At 41.0% G+C, this 22,485-nt stretch overlaps 1 protein-coding gene across 1 annotated transcript in view; it reads right to left on the reverse strand.

The window, feature by feature from the left end:
* The window catches only part of DOCK3 (dedicator of cytokinesis 3), a 185,266-nt gene that overhangs the window by 77,399 nt on the left and 85,382 nt on the right, over positions 1 to 22,485 (reverse strand). The window contains exons 10-14 of the mRNA XM_058812859.1: positions 14,601 to 14,682; positions 10,183 to 10,243; positions 8,048 to 8,195; positions 3,449 to 3,537; positions 1,267 to 1,392 (exon numbers count right to left, since the gene is read on the reverse strand). Of these exons, the coding sequence (XP_058668842.1) occupies positions 1,267 to 1,392; positions 3,449 to 3,537; positions 8,048 to 8,195; positions 10,183 to 10,243; positions 14,601 to 14,682 (506 nt within the window). The remainder of the gene's footprint in view (positions 1 to 1,266; positions 1,393 to 3,448; positions 3,538 to 8,047; positions 8,196 to 10,182; positions 10,244 to 14,600; positions 14,683 to 22,485) is intronic.

Genomic DNA, 22,485 nt, shown 5'->3' on the forward strand with positions numbered 1-22,485 from the left:
AAAACAAAAAAAAGTTACTCAGGGAACACTGAGGACACAAAACTGTTCCTTCAGTTTCAGTGGCCTGAGCCACCTGAGGTACAGTTTTAGCCACAGAAATGGAGGATCAAGCAGTTCTTGCAGGAGAATCAACTCCCTTGCACACGTGTGTAAATGTGACACATCCAACTGTGATCTCAATTACAGCAGATCACCTTGCAATAATTCATCTTTTCCCTATTTGATTGCTTTAGGCTATGCCTGAAACTGCTATGAGGTCATTAAGAACCAAAACTTATAACTGGCTTTATAGCCCACATCCTCTGCTGCTCTGTTACCACTATTTTCAAGCTCATTAGTAAATATACACATGTTGTTCTGAATCCTTTGACTCTTTAGTTTCTAGAAAGGCTTCCCACCTACTCCATATTTTATTGTGGTTTCTGAAGAGCTCCCATAATGAGGCTACAACTAACTTCTGGTACTGATGTCTCACTGCACCCTTTTGAGTAATAAAATCTAATGCTTTTCCCATTATGCTTTCATCAAATCTCCCATGCCTGTAAAGTCATCCTTGGGCTTGCTCATCACAGCAATGAAGTAATAGTTCAAATGCTACTAATTAGCAAACCCATTTCTTAGCACACTGCAAAAGCAAAGCCACTGTAACACCAGGTTTTATGTGGCTGCATGACTGCCCACATTCTGGGCTCTTCTCAAATGAACTCTTGCCAGTGCTGGGGCTGCCAAGCCAAGAAGCATCTCCAGCTGCTGCTCCAGAGGTGAGGAGCAGAGTAAGCACAGCAGGGCTGCAGCCAAGACAGTGCATGGACCAGCTGCTCTGTGAGGCCAGAGGGAAAATCTGACCTGCACCTTCTCTGCTTCTCATTGCAAAAGGATCACACAAACTCAAAAACATCAAGGTTGCAAAGTGGAAACTCATTTTTTTCAAGGATTTGGATTGTTGGGAAGAAGAAATTTCATGCATTTAAAAAGAAACATCTCTATGCTGAGTGTAAAAAAGGGATATTAACTGGCAGGGGTTGTGGGGAGTATCAGAGCAATCCTTCCAGATCCCCTCCTATCCCTGTGGTTTTAACACCTCTCACTGTAATGTCTGTTCCTGACAATGTTTTAGCATTTGCCCCTCCAAATCTGGCATTTACTGATAAATAGGACAGCTCTGTTACAAACCCCACTCAAGTAAAGTGTCCATCCCTGTTGCACTCGATTGGGAGAGTAGGAGAAAAGAATGACAATATTTCAGCTTGGAGCTGCTCTGCTTACCTGGCATTATAACATCAGGAAATCCCAGCTTCCTGGTGACAGAAACACCTCTGTTAAAGATCATGGGGTTTTCCCTTCGGATCTGCTCCATGTCACCACGAAGAAGCTGAAGAGATATTATAAGTCCTGGGAAAAAAAACCAAAGAGGTTCATTGTTTCTGACCTAAGAACTAGATTCTGTGTGTACAAAGCATGCAGGTAAACAAATGTTTTGCTCCACAGTTAATTTAATGCAAAATATAAACAGTTCTTTTCTCCCTTGGAGCACTTGAAAATTGAAATGGAGGAAACAAAACTGTTATAAGGTATCAGTTAAGCACACAGAATTATATTAAAATACAACTCCTAACAGTCAGAATACTTAATTTTGCAGACATGTCTCAGGTACAGAAAGTACCATTATTTCTTTTCCTCACATGCAGCAGGTTACAACACCTCTGTCTGAGGGAGCAACAACCACACAAAGCTCTGGAACATCTCTAAAGCACCTTTAATTTTGCTTTATACCATGAAAAAATGTAAATTTCAAAGTATATATTTTCCACTAATTTCTTTAACTGTTTCATAGAGGGCTGATGATTTTAATGAAATTCCCAACAGCTCCTCAACATGTTTCAGGAGTGCCAACTGGCCAAACTGACTTCAGCAACCAGTACTGTGATTCAGTGGATCATCTGAGCTAGGAATAATTACACACTTCATCTCAGTCCAGATGTTTTCTCTACGTGGTTTTAATTTACAACACAGGAGAGTGTACTGGTAAAATGATGAAGTTCAGCACTACCATATGAAAGAATACCAGGATTGAGCTCAGCCATTGAAGCCCAGTCTCACCTGCTGAGCACACACTACCAGCTCCTCATATCCATGAGAATTACCTGCACAGAGCAATTTTCCACATTCCTTATCTCCTTCAGTGTCACTTGGTCAAGAGTTCTTTCTGTCCTCTCTGTTCACTGCCCAGAACACACACCAAACCAAACCCTGCCTTGGATGCACATTTTTGCATGAGCCAAAGTCAGGCTCTTTCCTAGGCTCAATATCTGGGCTTTGTGACCAATATTTAGTCACCATTTTCTCAGAGAAGTTACCAGGGAAACAAAACCAGGAGTATCATGTACCTCCCACCCGCTTCCTGCCTTCTCCCCCTGAAACAATTTTCAAGCCTGTTGTTTGGCTTCAGTCAAATTTGGCAAATAAGTAGATACCCAGATTACATGAAGATTGTATACATTTCATGAATTCTAGGAGCTGGGATGAAAAAAATGAGGATAAAGCCTTAAAATGAAGGAAAAGAAAGGCCAACCAGCCAGCTGGACTGTCAGCATGTATGTACTCAAAAGCTGCCAAAACATGGACTTGCAACTGCCCAGCTGGGTAGGCAGGAGAGCACTGCAGGGAAAACACAGGCTCTGAAAGCATGGAAAACATCCAAGCCCTTTGAATACCATGTATGAGGGTGTCTGTGTGTACAGAAGGTTTCACAGCACACAAGAGACATGTTCATTAGAAATCAGCCTTGACTATTTTTGCCACTTACAGAAAAACTTGTTCATTTTATATCCTTGATTGCTATTAAAAAACAAACCAATGAAAATAAATTTTAAGAATTCCAGAATAAAATTTGGAAGTTCAGACATGTTACTCAAGTTTTCAAAGTTACAAAGAATTTAGGAAGATCTTTTAATAATGACTAGTGGATAACTTTAACTGTAGCAGGAGGAGCAGCAGGGAATGAAACCAGCTTTACACACAGTAAAATTCCATACCTGCAAAATGTTTTATTTGCTTATTGTTGTGCTTAATCTCTTGTATGGGACTGTGCACTGCATTTGCCACTAGTGTCTCAATATGCAAACAAGCAAAATTAAGACAAATTCAGTACTTGGACATCAGCATGATTCAGGCACTTGGTAATGAATGCAGAACTGGCTGTAATGAAGCTGAACTGTACCCTATCAGCTGCTTCATTGGGAATGGGAGAGCAGTGATATCTCTGAATTAGGAGCTGCATACATCATTACATGAGGTAAACAGATAAGACAGGCTTTACTTTCCCTATTTATCTGTCATTAGCTACCAAAGGAAAACCTCACATCTCAGTGCATTTCTCTGCTACAAATAACCAGCTGTTTTCTAGAGATGTTCAGCTGTGGCTCTGACAAGCCCCAGAGGTATTTACCATAGTTGGAGCTGGGGGCTGTGTACTTGGTGCTGGACTTGCGGATGATGTTTTCGTGGATCTGGCACCATTCGTTCTCATTGGTACACCTAGAATAAAAGAACACTAATTCAAGTTCAATGATTTCTGAACCATCTTAGAACACAACAGTCAACTCTGCTGTAGGGATAATATGAAAGCTTGTAGGGGTCAGATGCATGAGAGAAATTCCACATAACTCTTATTTTTAAAAGTGGAAGGAAACAAAATATTCTCTAATAGTTATGGGCCTTCAATGGACACTTTGGAGCTGGTGGTGACTCTTCTGTCATAAAAGCCATTGTTCCACTCTTCAGATTATGAGAGCATGAAGAAAGCTCTGGACATTCTATCTGAATTGTCATGTAGAAATGAGTGCTGCACTTCTGTTCAGGATGCAAAGCACAACATGCAGAAATTGAAGTGCCACTGAGACAGGAACCAAGGAAACCATCCCCACACTCTGAGACCATAGGCTACTGTTGCACAGGATGGGAGAGACCTCACACTGGGGAGATAAAGGCAAAGAAGTGGCCACCTTTATCAAGTTTTAGAATGGAAGATGAACCATATCATCTTCTCCCGGGGGAAAAAAATGGCACCTTTACCCCAAAGAGTGCTACTGGTTTAAAAAGAAAGGCAAAGCAGTATGATGCTTAAGTCTAACTGCATTTTAAATACATCTGTGCTTTATTTAAATTACCACAGCAAGATTCAATAACCCACCAAGTCAGCAATTTTTAACTCAGCAGCAATAGTGAATCTCATTTCTCCTGAAAAGCAATTGGATTAAACCATTTAATTACACTTCTGTCCTATTGACTCTTAAAGGTTAAAAAAAAAAAAGTAAAGCTAATACTCCAAGCTTTCAGCTCCTACGGGTTTCAAGAAAAAAACCACTTTGTAAAACTTCTCCAAGGATATTACCATTTTTTTGCTTCCCCCCAAGAGTACATGTCAGCACAGCCAGGGTAGGACACACAGCAGCCCTGTGAAGACAGTGGGGATGTTTTTGCTTGCTGCATTATGTAACTGAAGAACAGCACGGCAGGAGGAATTCAGGCTATCTACAAGTAGGAACTGGTAATTTCCTACAGCTTCAGTCTTGCAAAACCATGTGCTGCCAAGAATAATTAGGTAACCCCCAAAGCCTGTGATGGCACAATTACTGACACCCCCAAATGTTCTTAGAACTGCAAAAGGAACAGAGACAACTTGGAACAAATGAAACAGAGAATATTTCACTTGCTCAACTGCCCACCTCCTGTAAGTACTGTGTCTCTTCTGGGAGGAGACACCAGATCCCACACAGTCACAAACGGCAGATCAGCATGAAGTGACCTAGCAGAACTTCCAAGGATGGTAAATTGACTCTATTTGCAGCCCCAAAACAATCCCTCAAAACCAAAACACAACAGAGCTAAGGCATTAATGGACAGGACACCTTGCCAATAATTGTAGTGTTGTGTGATAATTCAGCTCATCGAAAAAAATAAAAATTATCTTCACATTGTCAACACATTAGAAGCCATTTATCCTACTCTAAATAAGATTCTCCTAAAAGTAGAGAATCTACAGTACACACTCTAAACCATCCTCCATCCTCACAGTTACAGACAAATGTCTAACTTGCAGTGATTTTTTAGTGCTATGCAGTGCAAGTTAAAAGAGGTTTCAGCCTCCAGTAACTTGTGCCTGCAAATTAACCTGCAACCAAGTCATCCCAAAAATCAACTTAAAGGCAGTTTAAAGCCAGTTTTGTACCAAGTGCCAGTGGAAGCTGCACTCTGTATTTCCTGAATGCCAGGAAGGAAGATCTTCTCCCAGCTTTGACAGGCTGGCCTGGAAACACTTGGAATGTGTCTTACTGTGCTCACATTTTACTTGTCCAAATACCAAGTGGACAAAAGAATCTATTTCTCCTTTAAATAAGAATTGACTCCTGAGCCATCCTTCACCTTTGAGGCTGGCTGGCTGTGCAGCAAATGCACATTTGGAATGTTCTCCATCCCACAGCAGCTGGGCACAGCAATGGGATGGGAGCTCTCGTCCAGCTGGGCAAACAGCAACAATAGAACAGCAAAAGGGAAAGGCATTCAGGCATTAACAGAGAAGAATTTCAAGATCTGGGGCTGGAGGAAGAGGAAAAAAAGATTCAAAGAAAATAGGACAGAAAAAAAAAACCCCAGAAAATGTGAATATGGAAGAGAAATGCATGAAGTTTTCAGGGGAATTGTAAGATGAACACAAAGACTAATGTTCAGTGAGCAAAAAATTTTAATAAAGATCAAAATTAATACAAAATATTAAGTTACTTCAGAAAAAATGGACTGAGAATTTAACTTTCATCTCACTTTTAAATTATTTTACATATATATTAAAAAGAATAATAAAAGTATGCTTTTGCATAATGAGCTTATAGCTACAGCTGTGGTACTCTATCCTCTTAGGGAGATTTTAACATGACTGTGGGATTAACAAAGAGAAAAATCTCAATTGTGAGAAAAAAATTTTTTCAGACATAAATCTTTAACAATAATAAGGCAAGCTGAGAAAGATTGGTAAAGTAAATTGATTTCTTTTTTCCCCTCCCATAAGCATTCTCTTGTGGATTCAGCAGAAGTCTCCATTTACAGACCATGTATTTGTTTCAGCCTTTGTTAAGTTTTCAGTCTTTCAAATTTTTTCCAGCTTCTCCCTGTGAAAAGGCTTTTCTAGCTGCCTCATTTGGGGCAGCTGTAAGCTTTAAGCACATAGTGTATAAAAGGAATGCTTTTTACTGCTCCTTGAAAAGTACAAATACTCCTCTCTCCTTACTTCATCTTTATGGTGTTTAGGAGTTGGCCTGAGGCATCTTAACAGTAATCAAAATAAGAGCAGCAGGTAAGAAAATCAGTTCAGTGCTGTTAAAGCACTCATATTCAACTTTAAATTTCCAAAGGACAAAACCCTGTCAGTTCAATTGCAGCCAATGAACAGGAAAAGGCAGGTTAGCTAAAGGAATGTGCAAAGAGAAGATGCAAGAGACAAATCTGTGACAACTGTGTCATGAAAGACCAACAGCTATCAAAGCTGCAAAGGGAACGAGCTGATGCCCCTCAGATATATCCACGCTCCCCCCTGAATATTTCTGCTGGAGGTTTACACAGAACACTGCAAACAGAAGCAACATAAAAGAATGATGCACAAGGCTTACAGCAGCCCAGGAGAGTGATAATAGTGATAAAGAATTACAAACATCTGATTACAGAGCTGAATTCAGCCAGGGGCTCTCCCTGCCCATGTGAGGAACAGCTGGTGCAAATCTGCTGAGGAATTTGGGCAGAAACTGGTGGTGCTCTGGGTGCTGTGAAGGGAATCCACATTAACAGAACTCTGCAGATGAGCAGCAAGAAAAGGGAAGCTCTTTTCCTGAGATTTTTATTCCATCACTGTACCAAGACACTGGGTTGCTCTAAAGGGCTGTGTGACTCCACTTGTCACTGACAGAGACCAGTGTTTCCAAACCAAAACAAGGTTTTTCTGTTCTATTTTTCAGAAGCTAAAGAAGCGCTAAATGGGCGACAAGACAGAAATCTAATAATCAGAATGTTCCATTTCTGTAAACATTCAGAGTGTTGCAGTTGCAATACATTAACACCATATCTACAAAGCCAACAGAACTATACAGCAAAACCCACTGCTCTGAGATAAGCTGGAACTGAATGTGACAAAAGGCCAAGACTGGCCAGATTCTACCAACAGAGAGAAGAAAGAGGACCATTTTCTTCCCTATAACTTGACATTTTTGCTACAGTTTTCATAACTTTTGGCAAAAGAGTAATGAAAGAGCTGACTCTGAGAGACTTTTGTTTGGACTTAAGAGATTTCTAATGTATGAAGAGACACCCAATAATCTTCAATGAACAGTAAGACATTTTTTCATTTAGTTTCCCTCAAAGGTCACATTTTCTGCTGCTGAATGCACATCCCAAAGAATGACAAAGTTCCATAACCCACCAAATTAGCTTATTACTCTCAACAGTGGCCACAGACCACAAAGCAGTGTCAGCTGTGCCTCAGCCCATCTGCAAAGCAGATCTTGCCAGTATTTATCACTAACAAGGGATTTAAATATTCCCTGCAGTCTCCAGACAGTTTGTCTGTGGCTTCTTTATTACAACTGTGAGACCACATTTCATAATAAGAATGTCAGTTCAAAGTTCAAAATCACAAATAACTGAAGACAGATTCCTGCTCAAAAAACGTTGATTTGTTTTGAGAATTTTGGTCACACACTGTTGACTTCAGTTGTTTTCTACTGCTTTTGTTGGTTACCATGAGTGGTAGGGAATAGCAGATGAGGCATGAGTTATTATTTCCTTCATCAGATGAAATGCAGCACATTTCTTTGGGTTTGAGCTCAGCAGATTTTAAATAATTCACATTAATAAAAGAGCAGCTTTGCAAGTCACACAGATTTGGGCAATATTCAATAACTTCTGAGACATTGCACACACCTGAAACATCCATGGATAATATTATTTTTTATGAGCTGCTGGAATAATAAAGAACAAAAACTTCCTTCTAGGAGTTACTCACGTGTAAACTTTGAGCACAAAGTCCTTTTCCTCCTTGATTTCCGAGAGGGACTGGAGCACGTCCATGATGCTGAGCACGGCGCAGCCGTAGGGGCGCCGGTAGTGCAGGTGGGGGGGCCCTTTCTTGGAGTCATTGAGCAACATGCGGCCTGGAAGGAGGGACACTCAGACATCAGGGACAGACACACAGCCACATCCTGCCTGCTGTGCTCCTTACAGCCAGCACTTTCAGCTCCAGGCTGCAGCTGACACTCCTGCCTGGCTCTGGAGGTGCTTTTGCCCCTGCCCCACGTGCTGGGCTGTGCTGGTGACAGCCCAGGGATGCTGGGCAGGACTGGCACAGCACCAGGGCTGTCTCCTCTCCAGGAGCCTGGGTGGCAGGTTTGGGAGGGGACACAGCCAGGACAGCTGACCCACACTGGCCAAGGGATGTCCCAAACCTTGTGACATCTGCTCAGCAGCACAAGGGAAAGGAGTGGGGACATTGGTCACTGGGAGGTTTGGCTTTATCCAGACTGAAGCCTGGCTTCCTGGGAAGTGACTGCACATTGATGGCTGCTGGAAAGAAGAGAATGAATCTTTTGCTTTCCTTTGCTTCTGCTCGTGGCCTTTGCTTTATCAGACTGCCTTTATCCTCACCCAGGAATCTTCTTCCATCTTACTTACTCCCCAGCCCCATCCTGCTGATGAGGAGAGTGACAGAGAGGCTTGGAGGGCACCTGGTGTCAACCCACTACAGCTTTTCACTCAAACTTTTCAAACCCAGAGGTGCATTTGAAGCTACACCTCACTCAGCCAAAACCAGCCAAGGGCAAAGTGAAAAGCATCATGTCTGGCCAGCTCTGATTTGCAGCTCCATGACACATATTTGCATCCAGCTGGGCTGACTACAAATCATCTGTGGATGAGCCAAGAATATGGCTGTACTCATCAGTCTGACCCACAGAGATCCACTGTGCTCCTTCCTTAGAGTGCACTATTGACACAAATTCTCATGTTATTCATCTGCTTTAAGGGAATGTATTATATATTGCATATAATACTTGTAATATTATATATTGGTTGTTTATCATGGTTGGATGGACCCTTCTTGGAGCACAGGAAGGAAAATTCTGAGGTACAAAGCTGCTCAGTGATTAACAGCCTATCACTGGGGCAGTTTTTAAATGGAGCAAAAGATGCCAAGGCCAGAAAAATCACTGTGATAATCAAAGTGAACTTGTAACATTACATATAATAATTTGTCCAGCCCTTGCATCAAGGTTAATACAGCATTTTTCCACAGGCTTCATTTATCACCTCCAGTGATAACAGAGCAATAATTCTGACATGTAGGCTCTTATGACATGGGAACTCAGATAATGCAACCCTGACCTCCCTGACACATTTGTGGCTCTGAAGGCTCTCTGCCATTCCCAGCACAACACACAAAGCTCTGCTCAGAGCTGCTGTACTTCAGAAAAGGTGCCTGTGGCTGGTAATGGGTGTGAGCAGTGACTGGGCTGGCAACAGGCTTAAAAGCCCTTTCCTTGCAAACACTGCCTGCCCATTCTTCAGTCACCTGAAACACAAAAATGGCACTGCACTTCTCACTTGTTCATAGTAATACAGCTGAGGAAACTGTCTCTGCTGCTCCTACTATACACTGCTAACATTTTAGGTCCAATATTTAAAATAAATTATACTTAACACAGGCAAAATATGTACTTGCACCACAGACTCCTACAGCAGCAAACAAATCTTGGCATATATTTGTCTAACAGCCTCTGATTTACTCAATGTGGATAGTCAGACAGGCTGATGTCCTGCCCTGCAACCCAGCTATAGCACCAGTAAAAAGATCTCATTTGAAATTTTTAGACATTGAACAAAAAGCCTTTTTACTTTGTCCCTTTCCTGCAGATGTAGTGTTTAATCAAAAATTCAGTTTCAGACTCAGAAAAACAAAATCACTGCTAAACAGTCATCAGTAACTTTCTAACACTTAGCTCCATATGGTCTGAATGTCAATCAGTCTATGACTGAGTTTCCTAAATGTATAAATCATTATAAAGTCAGCTAATTAAAACATACATTTAAAAATACTCTAAGAGCTCTGTTTATTACATATATTCCAAGCACTAAATCATACTGTACCTATTCGGATTACATGGGCAACTATGTACAAATCCCTCTTCATGTCCTTGCTGCTGAGATCCTGAAAGATCAGAAAAAAGAGAGACATTCCAACATAAGTGCCTGCAACTATAAATGTGGATGAAAACTCTGAAATCCTATGTTACAGAAAACCAGGACAAGAATTTTAAAAATGAGCTTCAAGAAAAACAAGCAGGAAAAGGAGAACCTACAGAAGAGCAAAAGCAAAGCTGAAGTTAATGAAGACAAGTAAGTGTTATTGACTCTGAGAAAAATTTAAAAAGAAAGAAATAAATTAAGAAAATACACATAGGATACTTTTCAATAACTCATTACTGCAGAATTTTGCATTCACATGTCAGAAGCCACCTTAATTGCAATTTCCTTGGTATGTTGTACTTTTCACTGATAACTTCATAAACAACCAGGAACTTCTGATACATTCCTCCTGCATTTTTATTTTTTTAGTTACAGGAAAGGTCTAAGAAACATTTCTTCCTAAAAACCAGTTTTCCCTATGCCCCTCACCTCCCAGACAAGACTTTAAACAGACACTGTGTACTGGGAGAATATTCATCTCTGGTTGAGACTGATGCAAAAAGGCTCCTTGTGCTCTGCGGTGACAGCTGCTGTCCCTATCTCATTGTCAGGTACTACTTACACAAGAATTAACTGCAACAGTCTCTGATTCTGATAGTGGTTTTCTTTAAAAAGCTCCTCAACTACGTGGTATTATAACCACTGTGAAAGGAAATAATGCTATTTTTGTATAAAGAGAGGAAGAAATTTAAACTGTGGACATTTAAGATCTGTCATCCCTAATCTGAACCAATTTAGAATTAAAACCTGCATTTTGCTGAAAGCTAAATCCCACACGGAATTTCTCATGTGACTTGAGAACCCAAAGCCCAACCAGTGAGATTATGATGGCAATGCAACTCCAGACTATGGTGCTACACAGCACAACAGAAGCTGGCACAGTGACTCAGAACTAGGCAGGAATTTATCCTAAGGAGAAGTTTCAATCCCTTCCCAATTGTGTTACATTGCTGAATTACAGCAGGCAAGTAATAAATTCATGGCTGTACCTCCTTGCTCTCTAAAAGCAGCTCTACATTTCCCAGGACAGCATATTCAGGGAGCTGCAGAGCCACTGTTTGGGATGCTGCTAAGCAGCAGATCTGCCTCTCCAGAGCCAGAAAATGAAGCCACATAAACCATCCTTAGCATCTCCTCTCAGGCTCAATTTTGCTGCTGCACCAGGAAGGGAACACACTTTCTAGGCTTTCTCCATCACCCAACATACCAGGGTAACATATGGCAGCCTTTATCTTGCATGTCTTGGAGACATGAAGTTCCACACTAAAAGGGATTTGACGTAGTTTTAATCTCAGAAATGCCTGACAAGACATTTCAAAAAGCAAAAAAACTTGGAAGTAATACTTAATGCTCTAGAGAGCAATAGATTCCTGAAAATATCTCTGCTTTGACAGGGGGAATTGTATTATACCATCAGATTACCAGTTCTAATTAACAGCAATTTAAAGAATTATTTTTTCAAAGGGCAGCTGTCAAAACATCAGAAAACGGCAGGGCACGAACATATTGATGGGTTCACACTTTAGTTGCTTTTCCAATTTCACAAATAAAGTGTCACAGGCAAAAGACAAAAAATGTGGGCCCAGATGGCCTTGCATTTCAGTTTGTACAGCACAGGCTTTTTACAAGGCAAGAAATTCTTACTATGACATGGAGCAAACAATCAAAAGCCCCAAGCCCTGTGAGGAAGTTTTGAGATGATTCCTCTGCAGAGAATCCATGTACATCTCCTAGGATCAGGAGAGGATAAAACACATTTCCTGGTTACCCTTAGGACTGCATCCACAGGGTGGATATTTGTGGGTATTTCCCACATCCTTCTGAGCTTCCTAAACAATCCTGACTGATACACAACATAATTTCATTATAATTCTAACTGAATGGCTTTTTAGAAAATCACCCCTAAATTTTCTCACCTCCATTGGGTATGGAAGAGAGTTACTCTACAATAATGGTTAGTTCTTTACAATGCTGGTTTCCAGAAAGGTCTGATTGTGTGTTAAAAGACCCAAACACCATCACAACAACCCCCAAACTACTGGAATCAAGGATACCTGTCTGCCAGTAATAAGTTATTTAATTCAGCTGCCAACCTCACAGGCCACAGAGAATAAGGTATTTAACAAAAATAACAACCTTATAGAGTGTAGTTACATTTTAATTCAGATCCAGGAATGTTTCCAACATGTGCACAGGCTGAGGTTTGCTTGAGTGAGCTTTGATCTCCAGAGCAAGCAGTTTCTCACCTTTGCTGTGATATGACAGCAGATGTAAAACCCAAGCCTAGGTAATTTTGATATCTTACACAAGGAGACAGGTGAACCCTTAGAAGTAACAGAGATAACAGGAAAAGGCAGGGATCCCTTGAATTATCTAAGATATGGGCAGCTTGCCTTAGGGAAAAAGGAGAGTTTTAGAAAGATACTGTGGTGTGGTGAGGTAGGGCAAGGAAATAAAGAAATAGATTAAAAGTCAAGATGAACACAAGCCTGGGAGTAGACCTGAAAATCACAGAACTATCTTATCTTAGAAGCATTTCATAATTAAGAAATTATCATAAGATAGAACCAGATAAAATGGCTATTTGAAAAAGCAAATATTTATTGCTCTTTTACTAAACACTTTGGAAAGGTCTTTGAACACATTGATGAAAAATGCTGTTTTAGAGGTGTAAGATCATTTGCACAGATAATTTTTCCAGTTATAATTCCTGTTATGCAGAGTATACATTCATTATAATTTTGTTCTGTAGAATACACATTCTATGGCAGAAGAGTGAGACTCTAAGCACCTCCACCAGCCACTGAGGGAGTCTGAGCACCCTGGAGAGCTGAGACTGCAGCAGGTTTGGTATTTTTCTATAGTAACAGGAAAGGGAGCTCAGGAGGTATCTCTGGTCAGGACTGGGGCTGCACTGGCAAATCCTGCAATCCCAGGGCTGGCTGCTCTTGGACTACACTGGCCCTACTCAGAATATGCAGCAGATCTCTCCTGGAATTGTGTTATGGCCCTGGGTATAATTTATCATTATTTTTTGAAGGCTGTTAAAGGCTGGTTGGCAGATCACCAGAGCAGCACTGTTTGACACTGTTCACCACACAGACAGAAACAGGACGTGTTCCATGACCCCAGGTTGTGTGGCACAGGTCAGGGTGGGGAAGTTGGAAGCTGAAAATCCTTTTCAAATTGATGAACCTCAGAGGCCAGAAAGTGCCAAAGTTGATCCAAAGCCTGTGCTGCCTTTTGGGATTATTCCTTAGGGCAGCTCCTAAAGCTGCACTCCTGCCTTTCGCCTGACTCAGACATCAGTGCTGAACCTTAACCCCTGCCCACCTTCTCTCAGCAGGGCCAGACTCTGGGTTTGAGTCACCATCTCTGGGGTGACACTGTCACCTTGCTGATGTTTATTCAGCTTTCAGCACCTCACTGATGGTACCAAAACCAGAACTGCTAGTGATGTCAGCATCCAGGTCAGTGCTACTTTTGGACTGCAACTCTCAGATCCAGAGGGAGACAGAACAGAGCATCCTTACACCTGGATCTATTCTGTTCCCTAAGAGGAGGAATCCTGCTGCCTTCTTAAGGGAGAAAAGGGAACAGTGCTGGGGACCATGCCTGGCTCAGTGTCCAGCCCTGCCTGACCTCAGAGAGTGTCACTGCCAGGACCAAAGCTCTGCCATCTTTCTTCTCCACTGCAGGTAAAAATACTTCTGCTACAGAGCTTCCAGCATGTGCACTAACTAAAGGTGAGTCATGATGGAAGGTGTTTATCACACTTGGGATCTGAGATGCCTTACAGTTATTCTGTGAGGAGCTGTTAAGTTTCGGTGTCTCTAGATTTTCATATTCTTTCTGAAAAGAAGTAGCAGATAAAATGATGGTCTGACATCTGATTCTGAGGGAATTTTAAACACAACTTAAGACCAGCACAGAAGCAATTTCATACAAGGGCAGGTAGGGACAGGACAAGGGAAAACACTTGTCTGATTTTCATTCAGAAAAAAGTGTCTTGTTTTATGTTCGGGCCATCACAGCCTTTTCCTATGCTCAGTTATCAAAGAGCATAGCACATCCAATGAAAATATTCAAAATTTCACACTGTCTGCAGGAACAAATGCAAGTACTTCAGAATACTCAGCCATAAAGATAATTTACAAGTACATTCACTTTCTATGTTAACATTTAGTCAAAACCATAAAAGTTTAGAAATTATTTCTCCTTTAGTGATTATATTGGAGAGGAAGAACTGGGTTTCCTTCCCCTCAGGAAACCTCCAGCCCCACTGCTGTGAGGGGAGAAGAAAGGGAGCAGACACGTACTGTGAAAAGTGCACACATTCGATCGATCTTCTCCGGGTTCCTGGGGCCTCCGTTCTTGTTTAACCTCACCATGAACCTCTCACTGAAAAACAAACAATGGTAAAAAACCAATCAGCTTTTCCTGTACATCAACAGAAAAAAACAGGTAGATTTGGGTGTCATTAAAAAAGATGCAGTGGTCATTATAATTCCAAAGTCTATACAACAGTATTCACTGTCTATACAAAATTACATGGAATAGCACAGATTTCTAATAGTAAGTAGTCTGCATGTGAAAACATTGTGTGATGCATATTCATGATGCAATAACATTAAAATAATGTGAACATAAGAAGCACAGAACCTGTACACATTACAGCTCCTCCAGGCAAAGGCTAAGGCAAACTTGCTGAGAGGTACACTGCCTTTGGTAAATCTGAGTTCATTAAAATCCACTCAAAACTAGAAGTTACAAGAACACCAATTAAGCAATCTCCTTCAACATAGAGCATTTCTAGAAGCAAGACATTAATTCAAATACATTATGGTTCAATTTATATAACTCTTACCAATCAAATTAAGCAGCCCTTTGATGAATAAAACCAGCACGTTCAGCCAGACTGCAAAATGAACAATACTCACAATGCATGGTAAGACATAGACATTCATATTTTTTTCCTAAGACAGAGAATTTATGTGTAAAAGTAAGTTTGATGAGCAATTTTTCCCTAGTGTGCAACAGCCCTCTAAGTACTGACCACAGTTTTCTTCCTAGATTTTCACAGAAATAAAGAGAGAGCTTTCAAGAGATATTATTAAATCTTCCAATAATCACAGATCCTTTCAATCCTATCCAGTACAACTGTATCAACTCCAGTAACCTTCATTAGATACATTTGCCTGTACATTATCCATCCTTGGCCTGAAGAAAATGAAAGCCCAGAGTTCACACTACCTCCTTTGGCAGCTTGCTCCAAGGGCCACTCATCCCTGCTGTTAAAGCACATGGACCATGGGAAATGCCTGATTTCAGTGCACAGCCACTGCTTTTTGTCACCCTTCTGCATTAAAGAGCCCTTTAGAGAAACTCATTTTTTGCAGGGCAGGGATAGCAGTGATATCCCCACACACAAATAAGCAATTAAACACCGTTAAAAAATCCAAGAAAAAGTGCTGGAATAATTTTGTAGAACTCACCCACAGCAAAATTTTTCAACAGTATTTCAGGAACAGTTCTAAAGCTGTAAGATTGTAACAGTCTGGTACTGAGACCACCTGCACCATGAACACACACACATCTGGGGGTTCCACATAGGTGAAGCCAAGCTCCTGCTCAGTCTAACTGCGATTTATCAGACATCATCTCTTAGCCCTTCCACACAGATTTATGCTGTGAGATCATGTGACCTGTCCATTATAAACACTGAGATATTTTCAGAATTATTACTTTTGTTGAAATGGTCCTTAATTCTCAAGCATGACCCATACATCTCATTATACACCTTTGCATGATAATTTATGTAAGTAAATGATGCTCAGCAATCCAGATCATCCCTCTCTGGCTGTTTCACTCGCCATTACTCCAATCTCCATGTATCCCACAACCCCATTCACTTATAATTTTAATTAATTTGCTACCAATGCTTATAACCTCAGAGACTGCTGAAATGCCACAAAGAAGTCCATAAGAAACAGAGATTTCAAAATTCTTTTGAGATGTCAGTAAGTTAAGAACATTTCACCAAATGCTTTAATGACATGGTAAAATCCATTCTTTCAGTAATTTTGTGATGTGTTAAGTGGAGAGCAGGACAATACTAGACCTTCACAATGTTACACTGACAGTCACATTACAACAACGTTACATCTTCACAGCTATCTATATCTACCTAACACAAATCAATGTTACATATTGTATTTGAAATTTCCAGTAAGATGTAGCCTTGAACTTTGAAAATGGGTTTTTAAAATTATTTTATTTCAGCTCTAATGAGCATTTCATTTTCATACAGCAGCTGAATGCAGTACTATGTGCCACAAAATCCTGTGCAGACTGTCCCTCGGACAATGGCAGGGAAGGGGCTGCCAAGTCTTTGAGCTGAGCTGCCTGTATGGGTTTCATTCACTAACAAAAGATTGCTTAGTGTGCTTTTAAAGCACCCAAAGAGGGATATCCTGGAGATTCACTTGATGGTCCCTTGCAAGGTTTTCCTCCATTAATAAGTGGAAATCTTTTAACATTTGCAATTCATCTTTTCCTTGTTAAAGCCATGGAGAAAATCTGGTTCCTGTCCCCCTATTCCAGTGCTTTTCAAGAAATGAAGCAGCCACCACCCTTCAGCTGCCTATTGATCACCTGTTCCCTTATTCCAGCACCACTGTAGTAACAACCTTTACATTCCTTCCCTTAATTTAGAGTCCTCTTGAGTTTGTGTGAATAAATAATTAAAGGGACTTTGAGTCAACTGCAGCATTTGAGAACTGTGGAACAGGAAGAGGCATTTGGCCAAAGGAGATCCAAGGACAGGAGGCAGAGAGTGACAAGGCAGCAGTGCCAAGAGGCCACCCCAAAGGACCAAGCCAGCTCCAGCTCTCCCTCTTTTCCTTTCACATCACTTCTCCTAAACTTGTGGGTTTGTTTCTCATCTCCAGCATTCCTCTAATCTTTGATATTACTACTGATCAAGAACAGCTTACTACTATTCTGCTGTTCTGTTGTTATTCTGCTAAGGTCTCAGTGGTGCTGATACTGTCAGGGTTGCTGGAACAGGACTGGAACCTTTTTTACACTGGTGACCCACATTATGAACTAGTTAGTCAGCTGCTTCCCATTTTACAACTGCAAATTTATTTCTATGTCAAAGCAAATCTGGAAGAATAACCCTGTTTCCAATGACCTGAAAATCCACTGCCTTCATCTATCATTGCAGGTCTGCTTTTAGACAAAAATAAACATATTTAGGGTCAAGAAACTTAATGGGAATTCAGTAGCTTAATTTCTTCTTTTAAGAGCTACGTCAATGGAAAAAGTTAAGTCTCCAGTGTGTCTTTTCCTCAATTTTATTCTCTGCACAAGGACGAGAGCATGCACAGAATTCAGGCAACAATAAATCCTAGTTTAGTAAGACTGAAATATCAAATCTGAATAAACTCCATGTGGAAATTAATTAAAAACCCAGTAGTTATAACTGCCAAATGTGGTGGAAATGAAGCATGGGAGGTACTGAGATGCAATCTGACTGCTTGATCCTACTGCTGCCCAAAGCCAAAAAAACCCACAAAACACCCACAACTAAAACCAACAACCCAATAAAAGTTTTCAGCTATTCTGAATATACAACAAAATCAGTTCTTTTGCATAAAATTGGAGATAAATTCATCAAAACTGAGAAAAAAATTAACATTTTACCCTGCTGAGCTCAGACCCAAGAGGTGCCACATAAGAAGCAGTATCTTAAACAAAAGCTTATTTATTCCTCTTCCTCCTATATGCTATAAGTAAGCCTCAATTACTCTAATTGCAACATCTCCTCCTGTGCTAATTCACATCATAGTGAAACCACCTCTTGTGCAGCACTAAGCCAGGGTTTACAATCACTCTCATGATTAGCAATTGCTACAGCTAGTCAAATATAAGAACCACTGCTCTGACAAGCAAAGTCAAACAGCTTCTTGTTCCTTCACTTGAAAAGGAGGAAAAATGAAAGGAGAGTATTATCTGACTTCTTGGCTTCCCCAAAGTGACTGAAAAGCAGAACCATACTGAACTCTGCAGAAAGAAAGGAAGCCATCACTGGGTTGGGATGTAACATTTTCAGCATGAAAAAGGGGGCAAACAGAGACAAAATTCCCTGTTGGTGAGCAGGAGTGGCACTGTGCCCCCAGGGAGTTTTTGTTGTTAAGGTAAGTTTGGGATGTTCTTCACACAAAGTGTGAAGATGACAACAAAAGGAAAGGGCTGGCAAAGAGTTTGGGCTGGACTGGTGAGCCCCTTGTATTCATTCATGGGCACATTTCATTACTGGGGGGGGTTTCAAGGCAAAAATCCTGACTGAGCATCAGTTTGGGTATGTAGGTACAGCATTAATGGATGCATAATGCCAAAGTATGGGCACCTGCAATATGATGACAACACCAGTCTCCAATTCAATTTTCTGTTTCAAGTTTCATATGAAACAAGAGTTCCAAACCTTCTTGGTGTTTCTCAAGGGCAACTCCTCAGAGCACTGACTCTTTCTTCTTCACAAAGCAGCCACTGACTCCAGTTCCCCTTCTCAGCCAGCCACCCCACTCTTTTATAGCATCTTCTTCTCATTGCTTACAGCTGGGGCCTGTTAAAGTCAGGCCTGTTCCTAATCTTTGATAATTGGCCCAGCTGCAGCTCCTTAGGGGTAAGATTACCTTCTACATTATCTTTCTTATATTTTATCCCCCTACAGACTGGTGATAAAGAACACAGACTAAAAAAATTAATTCTTTAACAAAGAATAGGAGATTGGTTTTCTGAAGCAGTAACAGCAGCACATTAGGGCTTCAATCCCCTTAGGCAGAAACCTCACATCTTATACCCTTCCCTCGTCTTAAGTAACGGTCCAGGAGCTATTTCTCCCAGAAACAAAACCTCCTTCACCCTCTCCATTCCAATGTGCCACTGAAAGGGAGAAGGTACAAATATACAAATGCCCCCTAGTTTTTCTTATTCTCCTCAGTGCTTCTTATTTCCAGAGAAAACTGGGGGAAACACTGAAAACCCCCAATATTATTAAAATACCTCAGTCCTTTCTCAAAAGCTGTATTTAATTGGGTTTTCACAATTCAGCATGTGGCCAACCCTTTTAAGAACACAGGTTATTTTAAAAATACATATTGGTCCATGACACATGAAGTGCTCAGGGAAGGGGTAATGTGGTAGTGGAAAAGACCATATGACAACTTGTATTTTAGACTTTGATCTTCTCTTGGTGCCTCTCCAGGTTTCTTTCTGACATTTTCAGTATAATGTAAAACCTTGCCTGCATGCAAAATACAAACTCAGGAACAAAAATCTGAAAATGCTGCCATAGAAGCCAGAAGTTTGCAGGAATAAGTTACAAGCACTTACCTAGCCAGGACAGTTCATCTCCCCTCAGTGTTACTGGTTAAAAAACAAATGATAACCATGATATTATTTCATTTCTCCTCTGCCCTCCTTCCTGAAAAATGTCTATCTTTTCTTTAAAGAATGTTAACATGCCTGACAATAATTCTAGACTAACATTTGAGCTGGCATACGAGCACCATAAACATTTGAAGGTGCTACTGTAAAAGCACCTTATTTTGTCCCAGATAAATCTCCTGAGCAAGCTCCACACAGCCCATCCAGGAGAGAGCTTGGGATAAGCTGGTCACTCTATGGCAATTAAACCTTGCCAACAATTCCCCTCAAAATATCCCAGTCTTGGTGCACACACCACATGTCAGGAAGTTTACCTCAACAGTGCCATCAAACACTGCACTCTTCCTGCCCCTGTGTGTACAAGCTCTACAAGAACAATATGTTGGCCAGATTAATGGAATTATGTTAGGAATTACTGGTATAGGATCAAAGCATTTTCTTTAAAAAATTAGCTTGTTTCAAAACATGAATTAAACACCGTGAAAGAGATCCCTGGGGCTTGGTGGGAATGGGAAGGGGAGAGAAACTGAGCTACAGTCTCAAAACCTTACAGTTTGGTCAAGCTAATATGTGCATGGATTAACTTGGGAAGTTGCTCCTGTATCAAAAAGGAAGTGCACTGACCCAGCAGAGCCGAAGTTTTAAAGCCCCAGGAAAGCAGCATTAGCCAGTTTTCCAGAAAGCAATTACTGCCCCACCATCCTATTTGGAGGCTGAGGGAAAATCAGGCTCTACTGTCCTGGCTTTCCATTTGTGCTGCACCCTGCAATACAGTTAATGATAACCACATGAGACTTCTCATATTTGCTTGCACAACTTCACAGAAGAAAAAAATAGACTTTTATTTTCATTCCATTGGCCAAACTGGAAATTGGAATTTGGAAATTTGTTCAAATCTCTCAAGTTTGTCGACTGCAAGAACATTACCACAGTCAGTGATTGAAACGGTCACATCAGGACAGCACTGCAGCCTGATACTTCTGAGAACACTCTGTAGGAACTTTCTAAAAAGGAAACAAGCCTCACTTCAGGCCTTCTGAACTCTATTTCATGGGCATGGTCTCATGTTCATGAAGAAAGCACGCACCTATAATGACATTTTAGTAATTTCCCATTGTGAAAAAGAATTGGTTTTACTCTTGAAAGATTATTTAAGCAGTAGGAGTATCCTCTGAAAAAGCTTTTCAAGTTTATTTTCTGTTCATCATGATTATCTTTTAGAATTGCTAATTTTTGCTCATCCTCTTGGGGAAAAAAATTAGGTTCTTACAGCTGCTGTAAGACTGACCTAATAACAAAATCTCCCAGAGCTCCACAGAATGAGTCTCCATTCTCAGTGTGAGAGGAAGCCAGAGCATGTGCACAGAATGGACCCATGTCTGTGAAGAACTCAATTCCCACTTCCAGTGTAAACCACCAGCATGTCCCAGATCCCAGCAGTGTTTGAGCAATCCATCATGGACAGCGGTCACTGCCGAGCCTGGAGACAGGAGCATCACCTCTGCCGAACTTTCAGTTTGCTCACTGTCTCAGCAGTGACTCATGGACTGCTTAACAATCTTCCTTTTCAGGCAAGTGCTCACCCAGTGTGTTTGGTTTTTCCCCTTTCTTTTGCTGGGGGAGGCAGGAGAGTTCTTTCCTGAGCTGTCTTGTCCAGAAGCTCTGCAATAACCCCGCTTGCACAAACAACTGAGGCACAGTACACTGCTTTGGTTTATGGAGTGTATTTTATAAAGACATCTTAGAGAAAAGAACACTGAATCTGTGAGGGAAATCAATCTGGCCCTGAGAAAACGGCTCCAAGCAACACAGTTTGCTTCCTAGCAAATTCGGGCTTAATGCTCATGAATTATTAAATTACCACATTGGCGAGAAGCCCCAGGGGAGGATTACAGAGCTTACAGTAAGACTGTTACTGCAAACACTGGGTTTCCATGGAAACAGAAAATAGTGAAAATAACTACCTGTCATTTCTCTTGCCACGTTCAAGGGAAAACCACCACAATGTTAAAGTGTTATTGAGGCTTGCAGGGGAAAGGGAGCTAAGCACCAATTACATTCTCCTTAGCTTCTCATGACTCTGCCACACTTGAACATTTGACACCATCATAAGGATTTTTCTGTTATTTCCATCATGAAAGGTACATATTTTTGTTCCTGAAAGGAATTCTGTCAACTAGAAAAGGCAAAAAAAAAAGAGAGAGAGAGAGACTTCAGTCATTGAGTGCAATTCCCCAGTGATGGTGATTTTAACTAATGGAAGGCAAGGCAGACTGACCCTGCCAGGTGGCAGGTGAGGGAAGCTTTGCAGGGAAGACTTCTAATTTTGGATTACAGGTATTTTTTAGAATAAGGATTTTATCACCATCTCTACCCTGGGAGAAGCTAATGGTTCTGAGGTCTGGTACAGCAGCTGTCACGTTTAATATCTGCTCTACAAGAGCTTTGCACATGACAACTTCTGTCAGGAACACAGACCTGGCTTTTGAGGGGGAATTTCCCCACAGAAAGAGCTGAAGCACAACAAGAGGATTCCATCCACTGAGCCTTCCTACAGACAGAAAATTACTTGGAAGTGCTTTCTCTGAGCTCACTTACACATTTAAACAACACAGATTTCCCCGCTGCCCCTCACGTGAGCAGAATTTCTTCCAGCTGTGTGTTCACAACACATTGTCAATTCCTCCTGAGCAGGAAAAGGGAGGAAGTTCCAATGCCTGCAACTCATTGATTTCTTTCTGTTAACAGCTA

This window comes from Ammospiza caudacuta, chromosome 12, assembly GCF_027887145.1.
Source record: "Ammospiza caudacuta isolate bAmmCau1 chromosome 12, bAmmCau1.pri, whole genome shotgun sequence".
Classification (NCBI taxonomy): Eukaryota; Metazoa; Chordata; class Aves; order Passeriformes; family Passerellidae; genus Ammospiza; species Ammospiza caudacuta.